At 39.2% G+C, this 20,708-nt stretch overlaps 1 protein-coding gene across 3 annotated transcripts in view; it reads left to right on the top strand.

The window, feature by feature from the left end:
- Positions 1–20,708, top strand: part of DCDC2 (doublecortin domain containing 2) — a 175,908-nt gene that overhangs the window by 16,916 nt on the left and 138,284 nt on the right. For all 3 annotated transcript variants that reach the window (XM_037136084.2, XM_053668276.1, XM_053668274.1), the window contains exon 3: positions 2,296–2,350. In XM_037136084.2, coding sequence (XP_036991979.2) covers positions 2,296–2,350 — 55 coding nt within the window. The remainder of the gene's footprint in view (positions 1–2,295; positions 2,351–20,708) is intronic.

The raw sequence follows: 20,708 nt of genomic DNA, 5'->3' as shown, positions 1-20,708 counted from the left end.
AATCTTTACCATAAAATCTGTGCTTGTGAATCCTGATTTAACTGCATAGAAATATTTTTCTAGGTATCATTAAAGTTGTCTGATGTCATTCTTCCTTTCCTAAGTTTTTAAAAATTGAGTTCTAGGTATTCTACTTTTGTTACGCCAGACATTCTTTTTATGGAAGGTGAGGGATGCATTTGGATTTAGTTTTCCCTTCCCTGAAAGCTCCTTTAGTATTATTGGTCTAACCTTGTAGAAAAGTGCTAAGTGAAAAGTGTGCTTCAAAGAAACTTAAAACTTACGACTGAAAATCAGGAGACTTGAGACTGAGCTGTTTATTAGCTCTTTGGGCAAGCCTCTTAACTCAGAGGGACAGCATCCTAATACAGAAAAGGAACATAATTGCTTCTACTTCATAGGGTTGTGATAAAAGTAATTGGCTATGGATGGGAACATGTTTTGTAAACACCAAAATGTTACATAAATGTAAAGCATTGCTATGTCCAGTTCCTTTTATCATATACTTTGTGTATTTTCATTAAATAACTTTTATATAAAACGATGTCATGGGAATGGAAATCTGCTTCAGAATCTACTAACAGCTCAAAATTGTAGACTCACTTTAGTAATTCATGTTCTCTTGTTTATTTGGCACTACCAGGTCAAAAGATTAAAAATGGGTACAGTTCCAAAACAAATAGAAGGTATGCTTCAAAATCACTCTTTATAGAGACTTGCATGGTTATTTTGGCTTTTAATTCACACACACACACACACACACACACACACACACACACACACCCTCTCTGAGCTTGCTATAACAGTGTCCATGGTTAGTTTTCCATGCTGACAGATGAATAGTTTATTTGTATTAAAGTAGTAGTATCTATGGTTATACTGATGGAGGCCAAGAAGATTTAAGTGCTGAATATATTTGAAGCTTAGCAGTTGTAAGTTTATGTAACAAATGAATCACCTGGCAGTAAAAAAGAAACTCGAAAAGATACCAAGGGTGATTCATGTCATCTAGAGCCCAGATGATGCTGGGGAAGAGAGCAACAGTGGACAAATATTTTTCAAATGAAAATGATCAACTTGTTTCTTGAATTTCTGTTACTTAGATTTTTTCTAATACTTTCATAACCATATGAAACTTCAGCTAGCTACTTAACCTTTGTTTAATAGCAGAGAATTCTAGAGATTTGTTATTTTTCCTGTGCATTTTTGGAAGCTGACTCTACTAGGTTAATCTTGTGGATCTGTGATCACTTTCCTGCACATGACAGAACTTCTTTAAATGTCAGAAACCAGTCCCTGCAGATTTGCAAAAGAGCCATTTATTGCTAAACAGAAGAATTTGCACTGCCTTGTATAAATACTGTTATGTGAGGGAAATATAGAGTAATTTCCAGAGGTATGGATTCACTAAAGCATTCTGTCCAAAGAAGCAAATAACAATAATGAAACTTAGCCAAAATTAATTCTAATATAACCTTTTTTTGCAGCTTAGCAATTATGGCAGTTGAGGTGGAGAATCTACCTATTTATCTTTATATCTAAGGTTATAAATTAAATGCTAGGTTTATACTTATTTTTATATTAAAGCATTTATTTAGCACCTTTTATGTATGAAGCACAGCGAAACCAGGCCACAGTGATGGGCTTATAGCTTGAAGTTGACATAGGTATAAAATTGTCAGGTTGTGCATATGCTATAGCTAGTGAATGATCACCAGCTAATATCTGTAACAAACTGTAATAGAATGATAGGGGTCTCCAAAGGTTAACTAGTCCACCCATCTGTCTGTGATTTGAACCAATTACTAAACCATCCCACGTGGCTGAGTGTTTCTGTATCATTAAAGTGCTCTTATGGGAAAAAAGATATCCCAGCCTTTTACGGTTGTTATGTAATGCACTCTATGCATTTTTAAAACCTAAAGTCTGTGATTAATATGTTAAGCAGCTTTATACCCAAAGTGCTCTTTATATCTAAACTGATATAAGAATTAGAGATACCATGTATATATAGAGAGTAGCTAACCATTTTGGGGGAAATGTTTCCCAATAGAAGTGTGTAGTTCTAAGACTTCAGTTATGTTGAAGTTTAGAGTAGACCTGTGTTAGCTCTGGTTGGTGATGCTGAAAGCTTTTTCTACTGTAATTGCTTTCAATCAGTAGCAACTGATTTTTGCTTTAGGCTTAAGTATTTCCTATGGCATACTTTGCTATTTAATAATTTTTAGAAACAAACTTATACAACTGACTCAAATGCCATAAAAGAAACCCTTATTGTTTTTTTTTCCTCCACAGTTACTTGGACATAGGAGAAATCAAGAAAAGACCTATGGAAGTTGTTAATACAGAGGTAAAACAAGTAGTATTTTGAAGGTCAAGTAAATAACACTGTCATTTTTGTGTGTTTTTTTATGCTGTGTTTAGAACTTTAGACAGCATTCTAGTCATAACAGATGAGTTGACTAATGTTTATAAGTGGGACAATATATGTTTTAAAGCAATGATATCTTTTTCTTTGGAGCGTTATCACAAATGAAGAGACCAAGTAGGTATCCTGAACATGTAGGATTAGATGCAGCATGTTCTTAATTTCCCATTTTTTAGCCATGTGTCCTCTAGTTGAAATCCATAGAAAATTTCCCTGCCAAGTAGGAAGAGATTCTGAGCACTTTATACCAAACTTTACTGAAACTACATCCCTGTCCTCAGTTGTTTCCGACAGCCCTGTGCCTGAGACAGCCGGGGTCACCCCGACTGCCCCGAGGCTCTCAGAGGACGCTGTTGGACTTCCGATGGTGTCAGGAAAACCCCTCAATTTTAACTTGCATAAAAGTTCACTTCAGCACAATCACCGAAAGTTGCGTGAAGATTGGAAATGAGTTTTGTGAAATAGATAACAGGAGTATTCAGAACATCACTTTCTATATGGTTTCTGAATCCCTAGTGAAATTTTCAGATATTCTTTAGGGTGTATTCTTTAGTTTGTTGATGAAAAATAGGTTAAAACACAGTTAAAGCAACAGCCGTAAATGTCCCAGTGAGATAGGGAAAATTATAGTTAAACCCAGCCTGGGGCACTGTTCACCAGCTCAGACTTCCCCTCTTCCTGTTTTGACCCCACATAAACAAGTGCTTCCAAATGGTGTGCTCTGCCAGGGAAGAAGTGGCTGATAGAAGGAGTATTTTCTCATTTGTAGTGAAGAGCCCCAGAGGGACTTCTCAACTCCCACCATTTTCTCTAGCACTGTGTTTATATCCAGTGGGACCAAATGGAACTCTCTGGGGGCAGGGAAACACCTATGTAAGCTAAAATTCTAATTGTGCAATATTTGAAGAATGTGAGGCTAATTTCATTATTCAAATAATTTGTGGAAAGAGGTGCTAATTCCTGACATTGTGTAAAATAATTAATATTCTTGTTTGTAAGTTAGGTTTTCAATCTATTTCAAACTGCTTAGTAGTGAAAAGTGATGACCTTTTGAGCTTAAAGTAGACAAAGGTATATGTTTTTTATGTTGTGCTTATGTTACAGCTAAAGAATGAGCACTTGTTAACATGTGCAGCAAGTAATCAGGAGAACGACAGATTAGTGAATTTGTTCTGGGTGTAATCTTATTTGAAGAATGTGCAGTTTGAAGTGGGCTACCTTGCATGAAACTGGTGACTGTACCCGGATTTCTGCAATAGGATTTGAGATGTGTGACTTCTCCAAAAATCTGAGCAGATATTGATTCTGGATTCTAGTATCTCTGATAAAGAGATTGTACCTGGCAAAGTGCAACAGGGGTACAATGAATTTTTCAAATATACTTTTTTAAAAGGTTGTGTTTAACAATGGAAAAATTCACAAGGTCTCAAGTTAATTTAATTTTCTAAGTGTTCTTCCACTTTGGGGTAGTAAATATTGTTTTCTCTTTACTTTGGGCCTATGCATGAACCACACAGACAAGCTTCTGGTTTATGAACATACATGTTGTGGTAAAAAAACCCACCCCTTATCGCCAATAGAAGATTGTATCTCTTCCACTCTGTCTTCCTGGTAATTACCTTCCCTTCTCCTGTCCTGTTACTGCACAGACACCGCTGTAGCCTTCCCCTTACAGCCTTTCAAAGGAGGGTAAAAGACAAAAGTAGAAGAAATTTGGGGATGCACAGGAGATGGGAAGAGGTGCTGAAAAACTGGGGGTCCGTGCTCCTGAGCACCTTCCCTCACCTCCCCAAGTCCCACACTCGCGCTCGCTCCCCAGAACCCTCCCTCCCACTGCTGTCGTCCCAAACTTTCCTCCCAGTCTACACAAGCAGTGTGTTCCTTCCCTCACTTGGCCTTCTCAGACTTGCTGTTCAGCACATAGACACTGCTCCCCAAAGTCCACGCCATGGACATACTCAGAGCCAGCTTGAACAATGAGAACCTCGACTTTCACTGCCCGAAAGTGAGAGTTTAGGGTTCCTGGCACCCCAAAGGGAACTCTGAATGCATTTGCTCATAGAGATATCACTTTAACAGTTGGTTCTACAGTATTTTTACTGCTGCTTTGGGAGAGCACAAGTTAAAAAGGCTTTTATGGGCTGTTCTGAGAACCCAACTATTGTGTGTGTAATTTTCACAGTGGAGAAATACTTCTTCATTTCCCCACAACTTATTTGCCATCCAAATCTTAGAATTTAGTAAATTTTTAAGTTAGAGGCATATTTACTGTATTTTGCTGTGTATAATAACACCCACATTTTAGTACTAATTCCCATATATGATGTGAATCATATGTGGAAATTAGTACCACCCATGTATAATGTGCACCCTTATTTTTTCCTCAAAAAATTGGGCAAAAAAGTGCACATTATACATGGCAAAATGTACATTGAGAACATAGTTGGTCAATGCTGGACTTACACAAAAATTACAGATACTATTTTTAAAAAAATTTAAGATGGTACTCTTCTTTCAACATTTGTGTCTACTGAGGAAAGATTACACCCTTTGTTAAATGCTATGGATGGCCACTATTCTTTGGAATAAGATAACATGCTTAACTTTCAATCACAGAGAAGGATTCACAGAATTACTTTTAAAGGGTTTAGAGTTGCTCCAGTGCAACAGTAGCACAAATAGTGTTTATTCAAAGATGTTTCAGTATGAAGCATGACTAAGACTAATTATCAAAATTGGAGGCATTTTTCTCAAAGCTGAGGTAGTTTAATGCTGTTTGAATTTTCCGTGCCGGGGATGTGTAATAAAAACCACCATACCAGTGGACATGAGTCAGTGATCCTAATTGCTTAGAGCATATTAATTTTAATTATTCGTGGAGCAGGTTACTGTAGAAAGGCCTTGACAGTTGATTGGGGTTACACAGAACATGTGGCATTAGGTCCCATGTACTGTGGCTAAGCTTTCAGATGTGACAGGTAACACAGCCAGTGTGGACTGGGAGTTAACAGCGTCCTTCCTTCCCTCCCTTCAGAGCACCCTCACCCAAGTGCATACTGCATTCTGGTTGCTGTTTAGAAAGTTAATAGTTAAGACATGGTGGTATCCACTTGCTGACTGCAGGTCATAATAACTCAGATGTGCACGGCACCTGTACATGAGAAGGCCCTTTGTGGTTGCTGTCATTGCTTTTCTGTTCCATGAAGCTCATCTTTGAAGAGACACTAACTTGACAGCCCAGTCCTCTTCCGCTTCCTCCTTGTGAGTGGATCGTTAGGACAGAGAAAGGCAGGACTCTAACGGGCTTCTTCTGCTAACCCAGGAGAAGCACATGGCCTTGCTTGGCTACCACTCCTGGCAGCAGGAGGGAAGGGAAGGGGAGGACTTGCTTCTGTTCAAATAAAGAAATTTCCTAGAGACCTCTGTACTCTCACCTCTGCTCCCCAGTCACTTCGTATAGCTGTGTTTTCCTCTTACTGCTTCCCCTGCATCACGGGTCGTTTTAAAAGTGATCATTTTTGGCCCTGGCTGGTGTAGCTCAGTGGATTGAGCACGGGCCTGCAAACCACACAATCACGGTTTGATTCCCAGTCAGGGCACATGCCTGGGTTACGGGCCAGTTCCCAGCAAGGGACACATGAGAGGCAACCATACATTGATATTTCTCTCCCTCTCTCCTTCCTTTCCCCTCTAAAGATAAATTAAACAAATAAAATCTTTAAAGAAAAAAGTGATGGTTTTCTCATCTGACCTTGGTAGCTCATCCCTTCTCTATGTCTTCCCAGTCATCTCTTTGCCTCCTCGCCCTTTTCTCAGCCCAGTTTCAGATCTTATTCTCTGCTTCCATGTCCCAAGTCACCCCCAGCTTCCCTCTTTCCTCTCTAACAGAAGCAGTCTTGGGGAGGCCTCTGTCTTTCTCATGGAAGCCTCTGATCTGCATGTGGGGCCCCTCCTCTTCTTTACCAGCCTGGCTGTGCTTTTTTTGTTTGAGTGTGATTTTTACCTCCTTCCTTGTCTCTCCCTTATCTGCTTTGCTTCCATGTGACTGATGCCTGCCTGTATTACTCAGCACACTAGACAGAATGCTAGGGGCAAAAATGAACAAGATATGCAGAACCTTTCACCTCCAGGAATGTATAGTCTTGATAAAAAGACAAACATGAACTTTTCTGGTACCACAGTTACTCAGTTGGGTAGGATTCAATTCAGTTTGCATTGAGCTTTTGTTTGAAGTGCTTTTGACTTTGTCATGTTGCAGCAAAGCCATTTGTGAACTCTTGAAATGGAAACTCCCTTCTTTTTAAAATTACTATTATTATTTTTTAATCCTCACACAAGGGTATGTTCATTGATTTTAGAGAGGAAGGGAGAGAGAGAGAAACACCAATGTGAGAAAGAAATACTAGTCAGTTACTTTCCATACATGCTCCATCCAGGGATCAAACCCCCAACCTAGATATGTGCCCTGAGCAGGGATTGAACCCACACCCTTTTTGGTACATGGGACGACATTGCAGTCTGCTGAACCACCCAGCCAGGGATAAGCTTCCTTCTTTTTTGACCTAGAGTTGTAGGTCCTGCCAGTCATCACTGGCCCCATGTCTTGTCGTGTAGTGAATCCTTCTAATTATGATATTCGCAAGTAGTTGTTGAGTGCAAAATCTGTTTTCTTGTGTGAGAAGCCTGGGTACACATTTTATACAAAGGCATCAGACAGACAGGTTGGCTTCAGAGCATTTAGAACGTGCCAGGAGCTATGCTAGGCAGCAGGCATGAAATAACTGCTCTACCAAAAGTTTTTGTTCTTTCAGTGCCTAGGGAGGAGACAGGGAACGGACCAACTCTTATTATCTATTACAACTATGATGTATCACAACTATTGCAGGGCACGTGTGCTGGGCTCGGAGATTGAGAAGGTGTGGATAGAATTAGGGATGTGTGTCAGCCAGTTTTAAAATGGTTTTACACATAATAGAATCTTTTAATTTTGGCCTGTTTCTTTCAAAGTTTTGAGGATTTCCTTTCTATAATTTGATTGAGAGGGATTATTTAATACTTACAAGTATTAAGTGTGCACAAGTCAAAGCCTATCTCTGACAAAAAGTGAAAAATGGCTTGGAAGGAAAGAGACAAAGGCTGCCTTGCCGTTCATCGGGCTTGGGCAGTAGACGCAGATGGCAAGGCAGCTGCCCAGTTAGCAGAGAACAGTGCTTCCCCCACAGTCCTGCAGCGGCTGGAAAAGGCCACGAGGGCCCCCGTTGAAGTGGTGATTGCTTCCTCACCGCTGTCGCCCCCAGACCTGCTGCAACAGTGTTTTCTGGGGATCTTTGATTGCTTAACCTCCCTCACCTCACAACAACCCCTAATTAATCCCCACTTCTCCTAATCTCACCTCAAAACCTGTAATCAGTTCAGGAATGATCTCTGCTTCCCTCACCCTCTTCAGCGAGAACCCAAACCTTACTGGAGGTGACCCCCTCCTCCTTCTTCCCAGTATCGCTCTGTGGTTGCTCCCAGTGCCATCTCTCTGTACCACGTCAGCAGATCTGACTTGATTGGGCTGCAGGTTTGTTCCCATTCCTGGTAATTTTTAGGTGATCAGACGTTAACTTATGCATCAGAACTGCCTGTTAGGTTGTAAGTCTCTAGGAGGTCTGCTAGTTCTGCACAGTCCTAGCATGAATAGGCTGGAATCATTTTAATTCTCTAGTTTTGAATATTCTTGTCAAGCAGCCAAGGAAAACATCGGTTTGCCTTGTATATGCCTGATTACTCTGAATTTAACATAAGGCTGGAATGTCTCAAGTAACTCAAAGTTGTCATATCACCTCATGGAGTTTATACTCTTTCGTCTTCCTAGCCCGCTATGCTTTGATTTTAATTCTACCAATATTGATCTTTGTTGCAGAACTTGGTATAAAGTAGACTTCTTTGATTCAAGGGCTGTATTTTGAGGGCTAGATAAACAGTGTTTGAACTTTATTATTAATAATGGGTCAGGGAATTATCGAACTAATTTTTGAGGAGCAATAAGCATGTCATTTCTGGAAAAGTAGTTCCACCTCTGTGGAGTTATAAACATCTGAACTAACTGTAACCTGAATTAACAGCTGGGGATATCCATCTCCTCAGAATCAGGATAAAATTAGCTTAAACCTCCATTACTTGGCCTTTGGAATAGCCAACATTTTCCACACAATTTCTGTGAATTCTTGCAGGGATTATTATCTCACCTCTTCTGAGCTTCTGTTTCCAAAGTGTTAGTTGAGTTTGTGGGTTGTCTTGTTTCCCTAAAGGGTCTGTCTGTTAAGACCCCATGAACTCAGAGGTGAAATCTTTCCATTGATGTCCACATAAGTACCCTATTTACACAAGTTTGTGTGTGGTGGAATTTACCAATGGTTTGTCAAAATGGGGTAGGTTTTGTAGGTTGTATAGAAGTATCAACAACTCAAAACTTAGTATCAGAAATTTTTAGTTTTAAAAATAACTTTGTTTTATATGTCAATTCAGTCTTCAGCTTTTGGCAGTTTCTTGGCCACCCCTCACTTTCTCTCCTCCTCTCTGGCTTTTCTCTGTCCCCCCAGCTCTAACCTCAAGTACCTCTTGAATTCTAATACAGAACAACTCAGGGCTTTATTTTGTTACCTTAAATCTTCCTAGTCTGTATTTTTAGCATCAGCAGGAAAGGGTCATTTTTTCTCCTTTCCCCACATTTATATTTAAATATACCAGTCATAAATAATAAAAGGCAAGAGGGGAGAACAGAAGGTCCTGCTCGCCCTGTTCTAAGTGATCCATCCGTGGGTAAGTGCACTAGGCAGAGTTCCCAGAAGTGCTGCTTTAAAGAGAAATCTGCCAGTTGAGACCTGCAGTAAGACCCCCAGTGAACGTCTTCTCAGGGAGTGGCAGCCTCCGTGTTGGGTAAGCTGTCATACCGAGTTCCCTTGGGTACTCCCCCCTTACTTTAGATGTTCGTGTATGAAGAATTGGAATAAACATGGTCTCTTCTTCGTTGGTTGGAACACTGCAGGGATACCTTGGAGAGGAGGAAAGAGAGAGAGAGGAAGAGAGTTTTCGAAACCTCAGAGGTTTGCCTTGTCTGAAAAGTTTGTGGCAGTGTGGGTTGTACTTTAGGTTGGTTACTCCAGTGAATGCGTGGAAGGTTTTGAATATCATTATTAAAACTTCACATTTCAGTTTAATCATTAGGCATAATCTCTAATGAAACATACTATGAGATATGCTACTTAAAGGCTTTTGATTGGGAATGGGATTCTAGACGTTAAATTGAGTGTCAATTATTAACCTTATTACAGAAAGGCATGGGGCTGTGTGGTTTAACTCACTAATCTTTAGCCTGGGAATTCTGGGTTCAAAGGGGGAACTACTAAATAGTTAAACTCCCGAATTTTTTTTAACTTGGGAAATGATTTCCAGATTATGTTAGTCAGGTTTGCTAGTTTTGTAAAAATGAAGGAAAACAAAACCCACTTTTGTGAGTTGTTTCAACAATAAAGCACCTCCCTACTTATTTTACACCTTTCCCACACCTCTGTAATGTAATTGCTAAGTAAGACACATTCTTTTAAGGAGCCAGTTTACATCAATGGCCATGGCAATTCCAAGGTGAGCATGACCTCGCTCAGGCTCTATGAAGACAGTTTTCTGTGAAAGACAGCTGTCTATATTTCAACTCACTTTCACACTTGTTTGTTTTATATTTTTGTCAATATTGAATTGTGTGTATGCGTAAGTTAGTGTGTGTAATGTTTGAACAAGAGTGAGAACGAGGTCTTTACATCAACCCGGAAAATATTGGCATAATGAAAAATACCCATTAATAAACCCTAATTAGCACTGATACAAAGCTTAAAGTTTGATTTTAGTTTGTCCATTAACATGTATCATGGCAGTTGTTCCAAATATCTTGCATTGTGTTTGGCACTTAGACATGATTTTAAGAAATTGAATGTCTGTGAAATTGGAAGACGTGCAAATTAGAGCATTTTAATTTTTTAGTTATGTTAATTAGCTGTTTTAAACAAAGATATAAATTTAATACATATTTAGCAAATAATTATCAATCTTTTAAGAAAAAATAGAAAAAGTATCCAATAAAACAGTAAAATTGCTAGCAATAAATGTGTATGCTTAAAAATGCCACTTAATGGAAATATTAAAATATACTCAGAAATTGCAGTTAAGTCCCCACTAAAAGAAGGTCCATTTGGCAACTCCAGCAGCAGCCCCTCCTGAACAGAGAACTTCTTGTTCCTGCTCTGCATGAGATTCAGGAACACAGAAGATAAATTTTGGAAATTTGTAGTATGGTCTGAAGTTTTGCCAAGGTTGGTCACACTTTTGATTGATGGACACTTGTGCACCTACTTACTAGAAAACCAGTACTTCAGTTTGCATTTTAGGATAATTGTTACAAGGAACTTTCTGAGTTTTCTGATGAAGTCAAGGAACTCTTTATCATGGAAGTACCATTATTTCCAAGTGGTAGGAATAACAGGAAAATGCGACTACGTAAATAGTAAAGTATAGTTAAGGAAGACAAACTATGCTCAACCATTTATTAAGCATTGCTCATATATAATTTCACATTTCATCAAGAGTATTTATTAAGAGCCTGCTGAATGCAAGGCAGTGGGCTAGATTCTAGCCATGAAGATGTAAAAAGACACTGAGCACCTGCCAGTCGGATATCACCACAAGGTGACAGTTGTGGAGGACTGAAAAGAAGTTTTAAAAGAAAAGTTACAGGAAAATAGCCCTGGCTGGTGTAGCTTAGTGGATTGAGCACGGGCCTGTGAAGCAAAGGGTTGTCAGTTCCATTCCTAGTCAGGGCACATGCCTGGGTTGCAGGCCAGGTCCCCAGCAGGGGGTGCATGAGAGGCAAACCACACATTGATGTTTCTCTCCCACTCTCTCCTTCCCTTCCCTTCTTTCTAAAAATTAAAAAAATATTTTAAAAAAGTTGCAGGAAAATAAAACACAAGGGATTGAAACCCAAGAGATTGTTAACCCAAGGGAAAAATGATTTATTTGGACCTAATTAATAATTGGCTTCAACAGTGAGTAGCTTTTCTCTATCACTGCGAGGTACCAAAAAGGGGGGAAATTAAGCTGTGGTATGAAGATTGAAGAGTTTAGATCAGAATAAAAGAAAACATTTTTCTTTAACCCTTGAAGACTACTAAAAACCTACTGAAAGAAAGTGTCATGTCTTCTATCTTAAAATATAAATACATTCTTCTGACTTACATAAGTCAGTTGTATACTGAAGACGAATTGAGATTGACTTAACTTACAAAATGCCTGCTAGTCTAAGGTTTTGTGAGTTAGATTGACCTCAGAACCTTCCTGGGAAGCCCAGAAAGACCACTGAGCAGGTCGTCACCCTCTTCCACGGAGGAAGTGGTGTGTGGGAGAAAATGGGGGCAGTGACTGGCAGCAGTCCAACTTCGTCCCTTCCGCTGTGATTTCTCAAGTTTCAGAGAGGTCTTCGGTGTCAGTAGTAAGCATGTAGTGCTGTGATTTGCTGGCAATCCTAGTCAGAATATTAAACAATAATAACAACAACAATAACAACAAAATTTGAAGCAACACAATGAAAGTAGAGGGTTTGGAGAAAATTCCTGTTCTGGAGTGTGGTTTTTGTATTTAGAACTGAAGTTAGCTTAGCATCCTCCACAGATACAGCACCATCCAAAGGGATGTTTCCATTCCCCCCCCCCCCAACTCACACACACACATTATATGCCCAGGAAAGAAAATTCAAGAAAGAAATGTGTTAAAGGAATAAGAGAAGTGAAACTCAGAAATCAATAATAAGAAAGAAGCACATGAATTCATCTGTGATAATATATTCATTTTCATTAGAATATAAAAACCTGCCAGTTTAGACAATTTAAATTTTATTTTTCCTCAATTTGGAACAAATTCTGTGTGTGTGTGTTTGTGTTTTGTGATTATTCTTTAATGTCTGACCTTGTTTCAAAGATCCAGGGTAGCACAGAGCAGTGTTAAGTCCTTGTTTTTTTTTCTGTTGGAGTAGCATTGTGTGAACACTGTGCTAATGAAGCCTAGGACTTGGGATTAGACCCAGGGAACTTGGTTACTGGCCCCAGACTGTCTTCCAACATCCAGCTGTCCTCTCAAGTGTGGTGTTGGTTAAGGCATGGGCAAGAGTGTATGTGTAATTTAGCTTTCATATATCACCATACTGGAAAAATATATCAGATAATCTCATTTTTATGTACAAAACAATACATATTTCAGTGTACTTCAAAATAGGTGGATGGAGGCATTTTTGAAAGGTAGGGCTATTTATTTGCCTTTGGTTGATTTCAGCATGAAAAATGAAGGTGGTATGACTTAGTGTTTAGCTTGGTCAACAATGAAAATTTCCATTTGTCATTCCCATGTGAAAGACTCCTTTTTAAGCAGCCAGCCAGATCAAGCTCAGATGTCATCCTTGATGACATAGTTTGGATGTTTGGTTTGTTGAAATAAGGTTGATTTCAGCCCACCAGTTAGCTGGGGGCAAAACTAAGTGATGAGGGATTGTGGGAAAGAAAAAACTAAATTGACTTGGTGTATTTGCAATGTCTAATGTTTAACCTGCAACATTTCTGTCTAGGAAATTTCTAAAGACAGTCTGTGTTGTTTTGTGTGTGTGTGTTTTCTCACCTTCCAGCAGTAAGTGTTTTTGAACTTCAAAGACTTACGGACCTCCGTGGCATCTTTGCTATTTCAATTTATATGACTTAGTGTGTAGAAATTGTTATAAAACAAGTCATCTGATATTACCCAAGTTCATTTTGTAAATTATATGCTGATCGATAAGACTCCATTTTCACAGCCTGTTTTCCCAAAAGTGAACAGATAACTCACTTTTTAGTAGTACAAGTTTTGCATTAGCGAGTATGGGATTTTCCACAGCCAGTTTTCAAAAGCTGGATTAAAAAAGGATTTGAAATATCAATTTTTAACTTATATATATTTTTTACTATTGCAAAGAGATTATTTTAGTAGATTTTGCAAATGTATAGCTAGTTTCTCATGAATGCTTAACTGTCTGATACTTAATTTAGCCAAGTGGTATATGGAAATTGGATTATATCACTTTTCTCCTAGTGGGTACTTCCCCTAATCAGATTGCTGTTCCCTTGTGTTATTCTTGTTTTAATCATTTTACCAATGATATTGATGAACTTTGGCTCTTCTCATCTATGAGTTAGTCTGAACACATACATGTGTATGTATATAATGAAGTATAGGTAGTGTGATTTGTTGCTGGGAATTTTCAGCATTTTTTCTTAAAGACTTTTATTTATTTAAAAACTCTTGCCCTCTCCCACTTCCCTAATCCACATGCTTATATTTATCCATATTCAAATTATATTTCTCCATCAGTTTAGGAGTTGAATTCCCTTTGCTCTATATTATGATATCAAGTTAGTAGAGTCCTATGCATCAAATTTGATGTCAAGAGAACGTGTCCAATGCTTATTAAAAATGTATTCATTCATAGAAAGACAATCTTGGTTAGACTTCTGCATTTTAATCTGTAACAATGTTGGTTTAGCTGTGTATCCTGGATGCCACAGATGAGCCTGAATTATAAAATCATAATGGCAGCCTTCCAGTGATGCTGAAAGATTACAGAAGATGACCTTGCTTGCAGTAACTTGGGAAGGGGAGTCTGGAGATGAATTGCTCTACGACTCTATTATTTTAGGTCTTCTTGTGTGTGTTTGGGTTTGGAGTTTAAGGGAATGACACCAATCACAATTTTTTTCTTTTTGGTAGTAAAAGTCATATCACAACTTCTTTCACTGAATTGTTTTAGTGCCTATGTTCTAGTCATAGAACTTAGTGTTTTATGTTCCAGTCATCATAATTAGTGTTTTACGTTCCAGTCATCATAATTCGTTTTACAGTGCTGAGGAAGCCAGAGAAAATCACAGCCTTCATGAAGCTTGTGGTCTGGTGGAGAAGACACATTAGGCTTAGAGGGGATGAGCAGGTGTCAGCTGGGCCAGCAGGGCAGGAAAGTGTTCCGGGCAAAGGGCACAGCATGTATGAATGTCGGCAGATGAACAAGCATATGGCACATTCAAAAGATGTACACAGGTTCTGTTTGGCTGAAGCATAAGTAGGTGTTGGGATGGAAGAGAGGGGTAGAAATATTCGAGAGATGAGACTTGGGAAGTATGAAGGGACTAAGCCATAAAGGGTTTTTAAAAAGAGTTTTGGCTTTCTCTTAAAACCAGTTGGAAATTATTGAAGAAGTTTCAGCAGTGGATTGACATGATCACTTTTGCTTCCATAGCAAGGTTGGAGGCCAGAGACCACTTAACTAGAGGTTAATGTGGTATTCATGGTGGGAGAGGCTGTAGAGATGGTAGAAGGATCAGTTTTGAGAGATGGAACTTAGTGTTTGGCTGAATGTGGGAGAGATGAAGAATGGATAGTTGGGTGATTCTTGGATATTTGGCCTGGGCCTCTGGATAGATGACACAGGGGTGAAAGTTGTTTGTTTTTTTAATTGTTATTAGAGGGGAAGGGAAAGAGAAAGAGGGAGAGAAACATCAATGTGTGGTTGCCTCTTGCACGCCCCATGCCGGGGACCTGGTCTGCAACTCAGGCGTGTGCCCTGACTGAAAATCAAACCAGCAACCCTTTGGTTTGCAGGCTGATGCTCAATCCCACTGAGCCACACCAGCCAGGGCAGGAAGGGTTTTTTTTTTTTTTGATAACAATGACAATGAGAAATATTTGAGGTGTTAACTGCACATCCAGCTACCCTGAATGTTGGAAGATATACAAAACCTGAACTCATTGTGAGTCTGTGTGTTTCTTTGTTGTGTGCTTGGTAGTGTTCTAGACACTCTACACAGATTGTCTAGTTTAATCCTCACAGCAACCTTATGAAGTAGGGATGCTTATTATTCTCATTTATGAAGAAGGACATTGGTGACTAAGACATGGTCCCACAGAGCTCACAGCCAAGGGTGTGTGCTGGCGTAGCAGAAAGAACTTTCTACCAAGTTAACAGGATTAAATAAGGTTGATCATTTAGTGGCTTCTTTTTCTTAAAAGAGCATTTGAAGGTGGAAGGATTTATTTATTATACTTTGATTTCATGATGATAAGGAGAATATATATGAGAAGACTAAAAATTAGGAAGTAAACCCAGAAAAGGGTCAGAATTTAAAAAAATTAAATTCCTTTCTTTAACAAGCCATCATTAATCACAAAATGTTGCCTAGAGTTTTTAGTTATACTATTCTCATTTTTTTCCTTTGCTTCTATTCCCTGTAGGACAGGTTATTTATGCTGAATGTTTCCAACACAGTGCTCGAAATGGCTTTGGCACATCTGCTTATAAAAGGGCTCCCACAGGAAGCCCAGAATATTTTTACATGGAAATTTACTATGGAGTGTGAAGAGATTAGGGAAAAAGATATTGAGGCAAAAACCATAAATGACTTTTTAAAAATATTCATCATGTTTACCGTTAAAGGATCATTTGGCTTCTCTAATTATTCCGAGCAGATGTTTTGAGTAACATATGTCCAGTTACCAGGCAAACAAAGCAACTTGCAGGACTGGAGGAATGGAATATGGAAGGCATCATGTGTTGTAAACAAACTGCATTTTTTCACCAAGATCTCAAGGAATGAGACCCATGATCTCTACGGGCCTCACTTTTTAAAAATCTCAAATATGGAAATAGTAATACTGTCTTTAAACAATTGTTGTGAAGGTTAGAAATACAGAGACATGTACAGAGCCCCTAGCATTATGCCTGATGTGTAGTTAGAACTTGGCAAATGGAAATTATGCCATGCTACTGCTGATGCTGGTAAGGGCCATGTGACTTGAGTAGCTTGTAAGTGGAATAAAACATCGTGTTGAATGTTTTCCAGGCTCAGGTCAAAAGGAGAAAATGTCCATGTAAGTGCTCGTTCAACTACTAAACCCTCAGAAGATTTGAGGCGATGCTTATCGCTCCTGCCTGGAGTGACCATAGAGTACATGTTTGGTAGATGGTTGGGTTATTATTATGTAAATATATGAGAGGAAGTATAGTAAACAAAACAGCATGCCATAAACTTACATTTGTGACTGGATCTTGGAGTTGCTCTTTAAATCTTGAGGGTTTACATAATTTTACAGAGACTGAGATAGAGAGAGAGTAAAAATAAATACATGTGATTAGACGGTTTACTTTCAGTAACCAAAAGAAACCATCTTTGTCTTATTTTAGCAGAAAGGGATTTTTGAAAATATGTTGGATATCCTTTAAAGCCTCTGATAGAGCTGAAGAACTCATTTCAGAATGACAGTTACACGGGGGTTGAGGCAGTCAGAACCCAGGCCACATTACTGTCCTTAAGGGCAGTACTGCCACCATCAAGCAGTGGAGGCATGTGGCCAGATCGCTGCCCCAAACTTCTCATAGTGGATGCTGCCCAGGGAAGGTGGGCTTTGCTGCTCGAGGGCACACTTCCACCTGCCCTGCTTTGTTGTATTACTAGTACTGACTGGTACTGGTGTAAAGCCCTGGGTGGGACTGTTGGGCCAAGCAAAGTCATGTTCTGGAGGCTTCACTGCAATAGGGCTAGTGAAGAAACATCGGTCTGTTTACATTCTGTGTTTGGTGGTGGGGTCTGCTTCCCCCCAAGTTTCTTGTGGAAACTCTATTCAAGTAGAAAGTGCATTCAGATGCTAGAAAGCCAAAATACAACTATTTACTACATTTCCCTTGCTACTGTCGTGTCTCGCCTGACTTATCTCAGTAGTCTTTCTCCCTGGTCTCTTTGTACCCCCAAACTAAAATTCTTCAGTGACTTTCATGGAAACATATACCTTAACCTAAAAGACCTTACATCAGTGTTTCAATGTTTCTCAAACTTCAGGCCATGACCCTTGAATACACTGAAAATCAACTTACATATATAAGTTATAATATATATACATATATATGTACAAGATAGATTAAATCAGATTGCACTACGGATAGTGAGGGTAAGTGCTGTTTTGTGAAACTGGTTTTAATTTAGTGTGTGTGTGCGTGCATGTGCAAATTAGGTGGCAGTGTAAGATGTATTCTTTACTTCCCAGTAGTGGTCAATTAAAATCTGACAGGTATGCCCCATGTGTTCTTGTGCCTCTATATTCTTCCAGGTCCATTCTCCTAATCCTTCTTTTTGCTTCATTTTCTCTGACCATGACATTTCCTGTCAAGAGGTAGAGTCTACAACCTTACCTGCATGAACCGGGTTGCAATTTGGGGCTGCCTGGAAAACTAGAATGCGGTGAAAGTGACATTGCATGACTGTTGGCCTCCCCTCAGTCCATGTTGTGACCCGGCCTACCTCTTGTCTCAGGGCCTTTGTGCATCTCTGCCCTCTGAGTTTGGAATATTTCCCCCTGTTCCTCCCTTCCTTTCTTTAGCCCATACTCACCCTTGCTCAAGGGTCATTTCCTTAAGGAAGCCCTCTGTAATCTTTCTAACTAGATCAAATTCCCTGCTATTGGTAGGCATTGGGTCTTTCTGCTTTGTAGCACTTGTTACTGTTGAATATACCTTTGTGGAGCTGAATAGTTGATTGAAGTCCATTTCTCTTTATGAATTGTAAACTTCAAGAGGTCAGGTATCACACCCGTTTATACTCATCTTTGTACCACCCACCACTCCAGGATCAAACACAGAGTCTGTAATACAGCAGTAAGAAAAATAGTCATGTTGTTTTCCTGGTATAGGAAAATGACTGTATTTAGTTTTTGCCTGAAATACCATTGTTTCCTTCATATTAAAATATGTTCAGATTTTTTAAAAAAACAAGGTTTTCTAGTTATTAAGGATGTATAATAAGTTACCCTAAAACTTAGTACCGTAAAACAATGATTTATCGTGATCACAGATCCTGTGTGTCAGGAACTCAGGGAGGAGATGGTGTTGGTCTGGGGCATGAAGTCTGCAGTTCTGGCCGAGGACTCGAAAGCTGGAATCTGGAATCATTCAAGGCTTAAGGCTTGTTCCCCCACCTGAGTGGTAGCTCGTGTTGGCTGTCAGCAGGGCCTTAGTTCTGCACCAGCGCTTTCCATGTGGCCTCTCCATGTGGGCTAGATTGGGTCTCTTCACAGAATGGTGGGGGGGGGGTTCCAGGGGCAAGTGATGAGAGGGGGAGGGAGAACATGCCACTTAGAAGTCGGGGGGGGGTCACCGCCGGGGCAGTCTGTTCCTCCAGGCATTCCAAGGTCCTGGCCGGGTTTTCAGGGAAGGGGAATAACCTTCGCCCTAGATGGGGAGTGGCAAGGCTCTAGAAAAGAAAATAGGCCAGAAATATTGCTGTGGTCATTTTCGGAACACATGGTCTGCCATGTCGGGAATTTCTTTTGCTTACCGCTTACAGATACGATTATTGCACACCTTCAGGTGTCAGCGTGTTTGATGTTTGCTTCCTGAATCATCACACAGGCTCCCCCCCTTTGTTTCTTGAAATAAAGAACCGATTGTTCACGTAATTGCTTCCAGAATTAACTACACTATATACATGGTTTACTGCAATCTGTAAACAGTTTCTCTTCTTGGTTTTCTGGTTGTTGAGGAAGTGCCAGTCTGTTCTGGGGCATTTCTTCCACAGAGTATCGCCAGTATAGGGGAAGAATGTGAAGAAACCACTGAACTGGATCTTTAGAAATATGGATTGTCATTGGAATTGTATAAGAACATATTATTGACATGTATAATTTAGTCGGATAAATTTGAATATTCATACTCAGATAATCTAAAAAGTGATTTTATATAATCATGACAAAATATGTTGTATAAAAGCATTTAGGTATTTCTAAATATATATCTATTTTCATAGCTAAATATATTTAAATATAAGTACTAGAGAGATATTAATTTTAAATATAATTATTTAATAATTTCTATGCTTATTTTAATAATTAGTTCACATTTACAGTTTTTCCAAATATTTTTTCTTTTTGTTCATGCCTTATATTCAGCATTTTGGAGATCTCCATTCCACCCCTCCTAAATTCTCCCATTTTTCCTTCATTTCTTTATCCTCTCACTTTGTTTACTAACGTCTGACTTCCTTGCATGTTCCCTTTCTAGCCTTTACTTTGCCTATTAAACAGGATTGTGTAAAAAAAAAAAAAGAAACTTCAGCAGCCAGCTTCTCACTTCTTCTCTTTCCAGTGTGTTTAACATCTTATTTTCTAGTTCTGTATTTTTGCATCAAGTGTATGCATTGTCAACCCCTACCCACAGCTCAATTGACTTGTATTTCTTAACATTTTTTAAAATTAACATGTTAATTTTGGCAAAAAATACTCCATATCATTTTAGCAAGTGGTTTTCTAAGTCGACATGAATTAATGCTTAGGCTAGAAAAAGTGAATGAACCATCAGGGAGTCACAGTTATAGGTAAGCTGAAACAAATTGCAGCGAGCCACATTCAGTGAGTGGAAGGGCTGCCTCCTGAGCGGGGAGTGTCTGGGTAACCACGTCCACACCTCCCTGACCCGAATGTCCCCTGAACGTCCTGGATGCTGCACCATGTTTAAGTGACTGCTGCCTAGTAAAGGGTTGGATTTACAATATTACCATTTTACGTATATCGTCCATCTTAATTAAAGGAAATAGAATTTCCTACTGCCACTTCTCGAAGAGTGATGTGCTATAATTACTTGTGGTCATGGGGAAGAATATGATAGAAAGTTTTCCTATCTAACTGAAAGACTTGTAGAAAGAGAAAGCATTAGTAATTTGGCAGAAATAACGTCTGTTTCCTTCAAATGTGGTAGATGATGTACATGATTTAGAAGTTAAAGTGAAAGGCTTTCATATATTTATTAGAATTGCAGCTGCAAAAAAGAATGTGTCAGTTTCATTTGTTATTCAAACCACATAAGGATTTTTTTTCCCTAACTGATCAGAAGTACATTTTCTTTTTCAGGAGCAGAGACCTGTCAATTGCTACTTAAATAAATTAATAAAGACCACATGGAGTTATAAAATAAAGCTGTTTATATTAAGTTGTTTGCACTGACTGCAGGCAGGTCTCCTTTCTCGAGATGTTTCAGCATTCTCGGGCCACTGTGCTAGGGTTGCTCATTGTGAGGAGAGCGGCCGTCATTTAGGAGCATGTAATGTAAATGCTGGAAGCGCTGACACAGTACGAGGAAAGTTAAAGACCCTGGACTATAGCTTAGATTGATTTATTAACATCGGGTACAGGT

Source organism: Artibeus jamaicensis, unplaced genomic scaffold (genome assembly GCF_021234435.1).
Source record: "Artibeus jamaicensis isolate MK-2021 breed Jamaican fruit bat unplaced genomic scaffold, CSHL_Jam_final contig_482, whole genome shotgun sequence".
Classification (NCBI taxonomy): Eukaryota; Metazoa; Chordata; class Mammalia; order Chiroptera; family Phyllostomidae; genus Artibeus; species Artibeus jamaicensis.
This window is presented reverse-complemented; position numbering and strand designations above follow the sequence as displayed.